This window comes from Charadrius vociferus, unplaced genomic scaffold, assembly GCF_000708025.1.
Source record: "Charadrius vociferus isolate BGI_N301 unplaced genomic scaffold, ASM70802v2 scaffold78, whole genome shotgun sequence".
NCBI classification, from domain to species: domain Eukaryota; kingdom Metazoa; phylum Chordata; class Aves; order Charadriiformes; family Charadriidae; genus Charadrius; species Charadrius vociferus.
In genome coordinates this window covers 171,544-182,505 of record NW_009649927.1, presented here as the reverse complement: position 1 = coordinate 182,505, position 10,962 = coordinate 171,544, and the positions used below count along the sequence as shown (strand labels likewise).

The 10,962-nt window shown below is 47.1% G+C and overlaps 1 protein-coding gene across 2 annotated transcripts in view; it reads left to right on the top strand.

The window, feature by feature from the left end:
• Nucleotides 1-7,159: 7,159 nt before the first annotated feature.
• CAPN9 (calpain 9) overlaps nt 7,160-10,962 on the top strand; it is a 28,592-nt gene continuing 24,789 nt past the window's right edge. For both annotated transcript variants that reach the window (XM_009891131.1, XM_009891130.1), the window contains exon 1: nt 7,160-7,372. In XM_009891131.1, the coding sequence (XP_009889433.1) occupies nt 7,160-7,372 (213 nt within the window). The remainder of the gene's footprint in view (nt 7,373-10,962) is intronic.

The window sequence follows — 10,962 nt, the reverse complement described above, 5'->3', positions numbered from 1 at the left end:
TGTTTTGTTTTTACTGGATGATTTTTAAGCAAAGGCTTAAATGTTTGCTGCAGTTTTGGGTTCATTTTATTTTTACTTTGCTTTATTTTCCACCTTTTCAATGTTAAGTGTAAAAACATGAAATAACATTTTAGCTTAATGCTTAAGGGATAAAGCTGAAGAGCAGTACATTCAGCCCAGGATATTCCTAGTGAGAAAAGAATTAAGATTGCCTCCTGGTCAGGATGCTGAAACACACCCTGACGAAAGCCTCTGAAAACCATAAGCTCCCCAAAAAGAGATCAGTGGGTGCTCTTACAGATATTCTCCCAGGAGAAGCTAAGCTCCTGTAAGGATTGCCTCTGACTCAGAGGGTTGAAGACATGCTACAACTTGGCTCCTCTCCCACACTGCCACTTGGTGTTTCACAGTCTAAGGAAAAGAAAGAAAAATAATCTTAAAAGCCCTCTTTTGTTTGTAAAACGGCCCCTCCTCCAAAGTAATGAATTAATGCAGCAGTGTATGCTTAGATCTGACAAAAGCCTGGAACAACAGCTCAGAAAGCCATGCCTGTTTGTCTGAGTAAAGCACTTAGATGGCTGTCTAATGATAATATTTCAGCTGCCAGCACAGATAATGTTGTCATTACTTACCAAAGCACACAAGAAGACATGTTTCTTATTTCTTTCTGGGTATACAAAAGAGGGGGTAGCCCATCGGGTGATGCTGGGCAGAAAGGGGACAGGCAGAGCAGAGCTGCCTTCTGGCCCTGGGGTGCTGTAAGCATCGGGGTAACCTGGGCAAGGTGGGCTACAGTGGGGGACCTGCCCCAGGTGGTCACCCCAACTCAGGGTGACAGTTCGGCACCCCTCTCCCCTTGGCCCTGCGGCGTGTCTGGCCCATGTCAGCATTTCATAGCCAGACACGGCAGTGATGGCAAAGCTGCAGGTGGTGTAAGCACAGATTAGTCCTAAGACCACATTTGGGATTGACACTTCTTTAGGAGAAGGACCTTTTGCTACTACACAGCACAGTGAAAGCAGCCAGGCCATGGCCTCTGCCTTCTCACCACTATGCAAAATGATAATGAACATTCACTGTAATTTTAGGATCCTCCTTTGAATGAGATTTTGATATTCTGCAATCCCTCAAAGGTTTGTTTTTTTTCTTTAATCAGCTCAGAGCAGAATTTTCAAAGGGCACTTCTTAAAACCCCTCCCCTTGACTTTTGGTACCCTTTTGCTCAGCCCTTGCTCTCCAGCACTTTTCACTAGGCTGTCCATAACATTTTGTAGGGCAGTCCAGCCCTCAGGCCTGGCTTGCAGCCCCTGCACAGCCCCTAAAGCCCTGCATGACCTTTCTCACCCCCCTCCCTCTGCCTTACTTCTGCCTCTGGAAATGAGGGAGAGAAGGATACTCCAGCCTCTCTGTAGCAAACCCTGGAAACACCAGAAAAAGTCTGTATTACCTTACTGCTGGAAGCTGAAGGAAAAGTCCTTAAAAAACCAGCCCCAAGCTGGGCTCAATTTCATCTGGTCTCAGCTGTTGTTAGAGCAATATAACACGTCCCCTGTTAGCAAAGACGTGTGCAGGAGCATGTGCAAACCCTGCCAGGCTGCAAGCCACTGGGCAAAAGTCCATGCTCTGCATTGAGCCAAAGTAATGGAAAGTATAAGAAACAGCGTGGTTTCGTGTGACCGAGACTGTGGCATTTGGATTCAAATCAATGCAAGGTTCAGAGGGCACCAAGCAGTATGAAATGAGACTAATCTCAGAGAGAGAACAAAGATGTTTTATATAACTTCATACAAATTCCGAGGAGGAAGGAAGGACAGAGAGCTGCTGAGCTTCACAGATAGTACCTCAGTCTATATAATAACATCCACGCTTAAATCTTTGCGAATATAAAGGAGCTATAAAGCGACCAAGACAAAACTAGACATGTCTCTCAAACCCCTGGAGAAAGAGCACAAAATGAAATCATCTAGTCTAAAACAGTCCCTTAGAGAAGGTCAGATGACCCTGAAAGAGCTTAGCCAGCAGGCAACAAGCGCTGGAGAACGTAGGATCAGTCAGGTCAAAGGCTACGGATAAACCCTCCAATGTTAAACTGATGTCAGAGCATAAGGTTTAATGACAACAGGGTTATGAAAGACTTAATCAGGTTGCTGTCGTTTGAATAACCGCCTCTAAATCCTGAATGACCAGGGCCCACCTGATGTTGATGGGGAAGGAATTACGTAAGTGAGACTCAGAAAAGCACACACCACATGCTGAACAGTGGGGGCTGAAAGTCAGAGCTGTAGCATGATACTAAGCAGGAGGCCAAGGAGAAGTGGAAATCATAGTTTCCTACATCAGGCATTTTGGGTTCCCTTTATGTCACCTTCTACTCCGTGAATTACAGCTAGAGAGAGAGAGTCTCCCTTAGATGAAACACAGTTAAAACCACAGAAAACCAAATCAGACTTTCTGTCTTCTTGATGAAAACAAGGAAGTCTGACCCAATAGCATTGATGATAGAAAAAGAAATGGCAGAAATTACTCTGCCTCTGTTCCTATCAGCAATAAGTGTATCTGAGGCTCTGCTCTTGGCAGATGCTCACCCTCTACCAGAGCACTTCTTCAGTGCAACACCCCCCTGGACCCCTCTGTGGATGTCATGGGGTGAGCAGTGTGGCTAGGCAGGAGGGTGACGCCTGCAGGCAGCTGCAATTGCACTGGTGTTCACATTTTCTGTGTGCTTGGGAGCCATGGCTGAAGGTAATAGATAAAACTCCCGGTGATTCAGGAACAGGCATTTAATGATGGTACCTGGAAGAAAACTGTGCTCAGCTTTATAATAAGTTGCCAGCCTGTGCGTCACTCCTGCTGCTATGCTGTCACCTTGAAATCTTGCCTGGTGATGTGGCTCGTAAAGAGACCTCTGCAGACTGCAGAAGCCTAATGGTTTCCAGAGGTGGTCTGTTGGGAATTAATTGCATTCGACTTGACATCTATCTGTCAGCTGGCAGGGCCTTCACACCCTGGCAGGCACTCACTTTGCAGACCAAGGACAGACCTGCCCTGTCGCCCCTGCTGGGAGAGGGCCAGTGAGCTGGAAAACGCACTGTTCGTGAGACAGTGTAATCATGGACCAGGGACTTTATTACTCAGGGCTGTCCTGTATTGCTTTAATGTCACAATATGTCTGTTGCATCGGTGTGCCAACTGAAAATGTACGCAGCCTGGTGTCACAGCCTCTTATCGTCTGTGTTCACCTACCGTTCAGGGAGTGTTAAAATCTTGAGAGCATGACTAAGGAACAAAGGCGTTTTAGGTCAGTGGTTCAAGTCCTGCCCGCCACTCTCCTGAGCCAGTAGCAACATGTTGTCGGTGTCTGTCCATAACGGAGTATCACAAGAGCTCTGTTTCACTTTCCTCTCACCTACAACAGTCTCTGAGTGTCCACTGACAGCACCAAGTGGCAGCAATAACAAGAGTTGTCTCAGGGGAGAAATGCAACAATTCTCACTTTTTTAAAAGTGGATTTCATGGTAAAAGAGCAAAACTGCTTGAAACCCCTTTCCTTGTAAAACGCTTGAGTGGGGGAGGTACGTAAGTGATACGTATGTCTATATGCTTCTGCCCCTCCAGACCAGAAAGCCTCAGGGATGAGCCCACCATTCTTAACATGTGACTGGCAAAGTGTTGTATTTTGACGAGAACTGAGACATTTTATTGCCATTTTCTGCTTATTCCTCTTTTTTCCACCTGCCCTCCCCAGGCATTACCTCTCCTAGGCACTTTCAGCCATGTTTGACATCAAGGCTGAGATCTCAGAGATGTGAAGATTTCCTGCAGTGCCACAACATGAAGCAGCAGGATGAGGAGAGTGAAAGACTGTCCCTGCCCTCTGGGAGAAAGGCTGCTGCATGTAAACATCCCTTATTACAAACCAGAGTGTTCACAAAGGAGAGAAACTGCATGAATTCCCCTACAGCAGGATGAGCACCTGTAGAACTTAGACCACAGCAAGCAACTGAACTCTGAAAAGCAGAAATTCCCTGAAGTCACTCTCTTTGGGCTGTACTAGGTGTGGAGGCCACATGTCCAGGATGCCAAAAGTCTCCTTCCCCAGTCAGCATGTTAGTCTGGTGTGTGAGAACATGCCTTGGCCCACACAGATGTGTTGTGAATAGAGTGCATTCCTGGTTTTGCCACTGGGTGAATGTGGGACGTTGGGTACTTCACGTCCCTTTGCTTGTGTTGGCACTTAAATGACCTTTCTATGCCTTAGCTCCCTGGCTGGGATCCATCTCTCTTGACTGTACACATTTAATAGCTGGGCATCTACCCTAAGTTAGTCCACGAGGGTCTGTCTACAGGCAAATGAAAGGCACAGTCATCTCCAGAGGAGTCTTATGGATGAGGACACGATGAATCACTTTCTGGAGGTACCGATCTCCTGCACTGACTGTGGAAAAAGCTGAGGTGAGTAGCTTGGACTCTTTTCTGCAGACCTAAATTTCAGTCAAGTGATGTCCGCGTTCGGAGCACCAGGCCTGCTTCTTCTCACACATTTGGACAACATTCATACATTTGGACAATGGGAATTTGCTCTCAGCAGGGAGCCAGCAGACATCAACAATGGATGCAATTATGGGGAATAAACATGGGAATATATATTCTGAAAAAGAAAGCTTTCCTTATAGCACCACTGTGAAAAATAGCAGAACAGAAAGGAACTAATTCTGTTTCACGTAATTGCTCTCCATAAATCATCTCTTGGCAGCAAGCTCAACTGGTCTGCCGAAGGGCCAATTAAAGCAAAGGGAGGCTCAGAGCTGTTTGTACTCAGGGCTGTGTTTTGTATTACAGGAACTGCAATTTGTTCCAAGAGGGTGGCATCTCTTGCCTTTCCAAGCAGAGAGGAATATCCATGCCTTTCTGGCTCTGAGCCTTGGTCTTACTCTTTCAGAACATCCACAGTGCATTGACTGGTGTCCTCTCCAGCACAGTGTTTTACCATCTGATGTGAGATCACAGAATCACAGAATTTTCAGAGTTGGAAGAGACCTCTAGAGATCATCTAGTCCAACTCCCCTGCTAAAGCAGGATTGCCTAGAGCAAATTACTCAGCACTGCATCCAGGCGGGTTTTGAAAATCTCCAGAGAAGGAGACTCCACAACCTCCCTGGGCAGCCTGTGCCAGTGCTCTGTCACCCTAACTGTAAAGAAGTTTTTCCGTGTGTTGGAACGGAACTTCCTATGTTCCAACTTGCACCCATTGCCCCTCGTCCTGTCACTGGGAACCACTGAGAAGAGTGTGGCTCCATACTACTTCAACCCACCCTTTAGATATTTGTAAGTAGTAATAAGGTCTCCCCTCACCCTTCTCTTCTCCAGGCTAAAGAGTCCCAGCTCTTTAGTCCCAGCCTTTCCTCATAAGGGAGATGCTCCAATCCCTCAATCATCTTGGTTGCCCTTCGCTGGACTCTCTCCAGCAGTTCCCTGTCCCTCTTGATCTGTGGAGCCCAAAACTGGACACAGAGACAGGATGTTGTACGTAAAAGCTGGGCAGCAGAAGCAGCACAGCAACAGATGAACATGGCCATGAAACCTGGAAATGAGCAGCAAGTATGTACGTATTTGATTTTAAAATCCCGTGTTAGAGTGCAAACATAACTCCTTCAATGCATAGTCTATTAAAATCTCTCCTCAAGGTAACATTTTCTGACACTTTCCCTCGGTTTTCTCTGCTTCTCGGTACACATAGAATCATAGAATCGTCTAGGTTGGAAGGGACCTTTAAGATCATTAAGCCCAACCATCAACATTAACACTGCCAAAACCACCACTAAACCATGTCTGTAAGCGCCACACCTACACATCTTTTAAATACCTCCAGGGCCCCCAGGGATGGTAATCCCACCCCTCCCCTGGCCAGCCTGTTCCAATGCTTGATAACCCTTTTGAGGAAGAAATTTTTCTTAATATCCAACCTAAATCTCCTCTGGCACAACTTGAAGCCATTTCCTCTAACACTATCACTTGTGACTTGGGAGAAGAGACTGACCCCCACCTTGCTACAGCCTCCTTTCAGGTAGCTGTAGAGAGCAATAAGATCTCCCCTCAGCCTCCTTTTCTGCAGGCTAAACAACCCCAGTTCCCTCAGCCGCTTCTCATAAGACTTGTGCTCCAGACCCCTCACTGGCTTTATTGTCCTTCTCTGGACACGCTCCAGCACCTCAGTGTCTTTCTTGTCTTGGGCCCCCCTTTTGAGGGGCCCAAAACTGAAGACAGTATTCGAGGTGGGGCCTCACCAGTGCGCATCCCGCTCCGAGCCCTCCCCACCAGCTACCACCACCCCACGCCTGGGGCCAAGCCCTCCTGCACACACTCAGCCCTTGCCCCATGGCCAGATACCCCCTGGCTGAGCAGCCCTGGCCATGGCCACCTCTCCATCCTGGTGTCCCTCCTACATGTCATCTGACGGGGGCGAGACCTGTCCGCCGAGACAGCCCTGCCGCCGGCCATGCCGGGCTGCCCTCCCTCCTGTGACAAACAGCATTCACGCCCCACCATGTGGCTCTGGTTTCTCCCTGGGGGCCTTGCCACCACCGCATGATGGAGGGCTCTGGCTGGCTGCTGTGCACCTCGAAGTCATCCGCAGCCCGGTGGCAACCTCCCGCCTGGCCCGTACCCACCGGGCAGCGACGCCAGGCCCTGCGCACACCCTTCGCGCTGGGCAGGCACAGCAGCTCTGCCCCGGGGGAGGACGGGGCACCACCTGGGCACTCCCAGCCCTGGCGTGGCCGGGGCCGGCTGCTTTCCTTCCCTGTTTGCTTTCAGGGTGTTCATCTCTGCTGCTGTTTGGAGCTGCCAGGAGGTCGGTCTCGCCCTGAAGTTCAAGGAGGCACAACGGAGGAGGGCTGGAGGACACCACCGGCTTCCCCACAGCACGCTGCTTTCCTCCCCCTTTTCCTTCGTGAGGCACTAGAGGTTATTTCTGCTCCCTCTTCTTCTTCCTTCTGCTCTCTGCCCCCAGCTTCTGCCCCCCACTGCCGGCTAAGCCTCTGCTCCCCAGGATTTCCCTCAGGCAGGCAGGAGGGAGCCATGCCCTACCTGCACCAGGACTCGAAGCCGAGGCTGGGCGCGCGGCGCCGGAGAATTCCCCCCAGGCGGGCGGGAGGGAGCCATGCCCTACCTGCACCAGGACTCGAAGCCGAGGCTGCCCGCGCTGCCCGGGGCCGCTCGTGCCACCATCAGCTCGGGGAAGACCTATGAGGAGCTGAAGCAGGACTGCCTGCGCAGGGGAGTCCTCTTTGAAGACCCCGACTTCCCCGCCTGCAACTCCTCTCTCTTCTTCAGTGAAAAACCACCTGTTCCCTTCATCTGGAAGAGGCCCGGGGTGAGTATGCTGCTGGGCAGAGGAGGGTGAGGCTTTCTCTCCCTTCATCCTGCCAAAAGTCAGACATTGCTGTACTTTGAGATTGCACCAAACGTGTGGCGTGTTCAGTGAGATGTGCAGGTGAAGCACAGGGGGAAAACCTTCCCACCTCCGGCGCAGCAGCATAGAGTCAGGATGTCACCCACAAAGAGCTCAAGCTGTGGGACAAGAGGGCTTGGAGGGCTTCACCCCATTTTTTAGATATAGCTCGTTGTATAGCCACACTTTATGTGTGTACATTTGTGTACATGCACATGTAATCAGCCTTCTCTCACATTATTGACAAACAAAAGCAACGCTGAGATCAAAATAAGAGGACATGCAAGGAATTAAGGGTAAAATACATTATGGTGATCTTTTAACTATGTAAAAATCAAGTGTTGTTAATGCAGCAAATTCATAATTAAGGTTAAACTTAAAAAATTCAGACCTTTTAACTTTTAGAGTGTGAGACTTTTATATTTGTTCACTTGCATCATGAAACACTGAGAGATTACAAATACTTGCCATGGTTACTGAGCCATTCAGCAGTAGCCATGGGCTTGATGAGTATCTCTTAATGCGTCTTGCATAACAATCATTAATAACACAGCGAGAGCCTGAAGCTTCACTAGTCACATGCTCTCAGATCACAAACCAAACATCACTCCAGGTTTCTTCTCTCCACTTAACTGTAACTAATAGCCACAGAAAATTTGTGGCTACGTTTCGTTTCTTTGCTAATGACTGATGTTTATTCTCGTTTTCTTAATAGTCTGAAAGCTTCTCCCTTAGTAGAAAACTTTCCTTTGGCAACACTGATACCATGGGAGAAAAAGAACAAAATAAGCTTAAAGAAGGGTTTAAATTTTGGCTTAACTTAATCCACAATGATAGGCATTCAAATGCCTCAGTATCTGATAGTTAACACATAGCGCCACTACAGAGCAGAATTAAAGCTATTACTCCTGGATAAGTTTCAGCTATGAAAAAATGGGAATTTCCTACACATGGTAAGTGCAGCCCCTGCAGTCACTGCTACCTGGCTTGCCTACCTGTGCCCCAAAAGCCAGGTGGGCTGTGGGGCTGCCCCCCAGCACAGGACAGGGATGTGGGGCTGAGGTACTTTTTGGTGTGGTGACTCTGGAGTGCTGTGGGGCATCAAAAATGCAAGTGACTGTGACACTAAATCAGAAAGAACAGTTTTCCTTTGGTGAGCCATTAGGTGCTAGTTTGGGTTTTTTTTTTCCATTTTCCACAAGAGTTAAACTTTGCTATAAAATGTGACCAGGAGCAGCTGAGAGCTTGTGTGTCCTTGTGTGTGGTACCCACTGTCTGTTGTAGTTGTCACTCTCTTCTTCAGCATCTTTGTACACTGAACTGGAAACATTTCCAGGATGAGTAAGTTACGTGAAAAGGGATCTGCCTTTATGCTCCGATTCCCATCATGCGAAAAGGTGAACTTTTCTGAGCTGCACAGAGAGAAATAAACCTCAGGGGAGGCTGAGAGGATGCGTAAGGACAGGGTTTTAGTTATGTTCTTCTCTGGCTCCTCAGAATTTAAGCTAAATCAGTTTCATATCTATTATCCCTCAGGAACAGCAGCAAAAGAGAGGCCCTGTAACACCATTTGAAGTTAACACGTTTTACTTTGCAAGTGGGACATAGGCCTGGAGCGTGTGCCAGGTTAGTTGCCACGGCTCAGCTAGTGAAGCTGTGGTGCTGGAGAGAGTAAGCACAAGAGCACAGACTCTCTGTAGGGTATCTGTGTTCAAACTGCTTTTCACGGTGACTGGTTTTTACTGCCTCTCCTATCAGTATTTCACAGTAGCTTGGATGAAGTGTAGCAAAATACATGCAGCTGATTGCAGGTCTGATAATGTTTGTCTTTAGATTTACACCCTGTTAGAGTTTAATCTTTAGTAATGAGAGTAGAGAAGGCTTTTTCATTATTTTGACATGCATGTATATACATTTGTAAGCAGTGTGAACAAGACTCTCAGCTAGCTCTAATTTGTAAATCTCCCACTGCAATCAGTGAGCTACATGGATCTGCACCAGCTGAATACCTCACTTTCTACATAAATCTTAAGTGCTCTAAGATTCAGAAAGATATTTTGTGATTTTGTGTAGCAATCCCTTTTCATGACAAATTAAACCTTTGAAACCATACCTTATCAAAATTTTAGAATAATCTGAAGAAGACCCTTTTCTCATTGTATTTTCCCTTTTGCCTTGCCTTGCCTTGCCTTGCCTTCCCTTCCCTTCCCTTCTCTTCTCTTCCCTTCCCCTCCCCTCCGTTTTTCCTTCTTGATTTATATCTACATTCAACTGCTGGGATAAATTCAACAGCTCAGCGTCTAGGAAAGTTAGACATATAGATTGAAGAATGAAAAAAAAAAAGCAAAAATTAAAGACAAATGTGTTTTACCAATACCTATGAGGCTGTGGGCTACAGGAGGAAGTAAGAAAGAAATTCTCCTAATATTAACAGCCATTGGCAACCGGTAGGACAGGTACTGTATGCTGGAACCAGGCACAGAAATGTAACCACAGAAATACCTAAACAGCCTCACCCTCAGCCTTTCTTAGGTCTCCATGTACCCTCTCTACCAATGTGAGACGGAGGCGCAGGGGATGCAATGCATTTTCCTTTGAGTCTAAAGAAACACAGATTCGATGTAGCATCAGGAGAGCCATGGGTCACCTTGTTTCATCTCTCTGAGGATTGCATGTCCCTACTTCTAGGCAATATCCCTGTGCAAGTGAATCCTTGAATTACTGTATGCTGTGTGTAAATGCAAGATCCACCTCTGGGTTTTGTTTGTTAACATGCTGAAAGCCCTGATACACATCATTATACCATCCAGTCAGAAAATCTCTTCAAAATTAATATTGTTTTTGCAACACCCACTCAAAAACTGAAGAGTGTGGTTTTCTTTTGTGTAGCAGGGAATGTGGCACGGGTCCAGTCAAAATCCTTTCAATTCCTTTTTATTGATTTTTTTAATTATTACTTTTGTTTGCTTTAGACATAGATAATGAAAATATTTTTCCATATGTCAGTTGTAGAGCTGTGTAATAAGTCATGAGCCATGAATCTGATGTTCAGACCCATGTCAGTGGAAAGGTTTTTTATCTTGTCCCTTGATAACACACAGAGTTTCTTGGTAATAGCTAAATACGGTTCTTGCCACGAGAATTATGTTTCCCAGGAACAACAGTGCTAAAACAAGGCATGTTTTGAAATTCAGCTACCTCATCAGCTGTTATTTTATTTAGTTCTAAAGGCAATGATCTGCATTTTTTATTATTCACGTCCAATCCCCACAAGACTGATTGTATTTAACAAGCAGGTGGGACAGGTAAGGAGGAGCTGCTGTTTGATTTCCCTTTGCAGCACACACTGGGGACACGAGGGGCTGCAGAACACCTGTAGCTGAGGGACGACCTGACTGTCACCTCCTCCTGCAAACAAAAAATATGTAAACCAGCTTCCTCCTGAATATCACCTCTGCAGGGGGAGCGTCGCAGGAGCAGTGCTGGTTCACTGGGGACCATGTTCTGGCCCC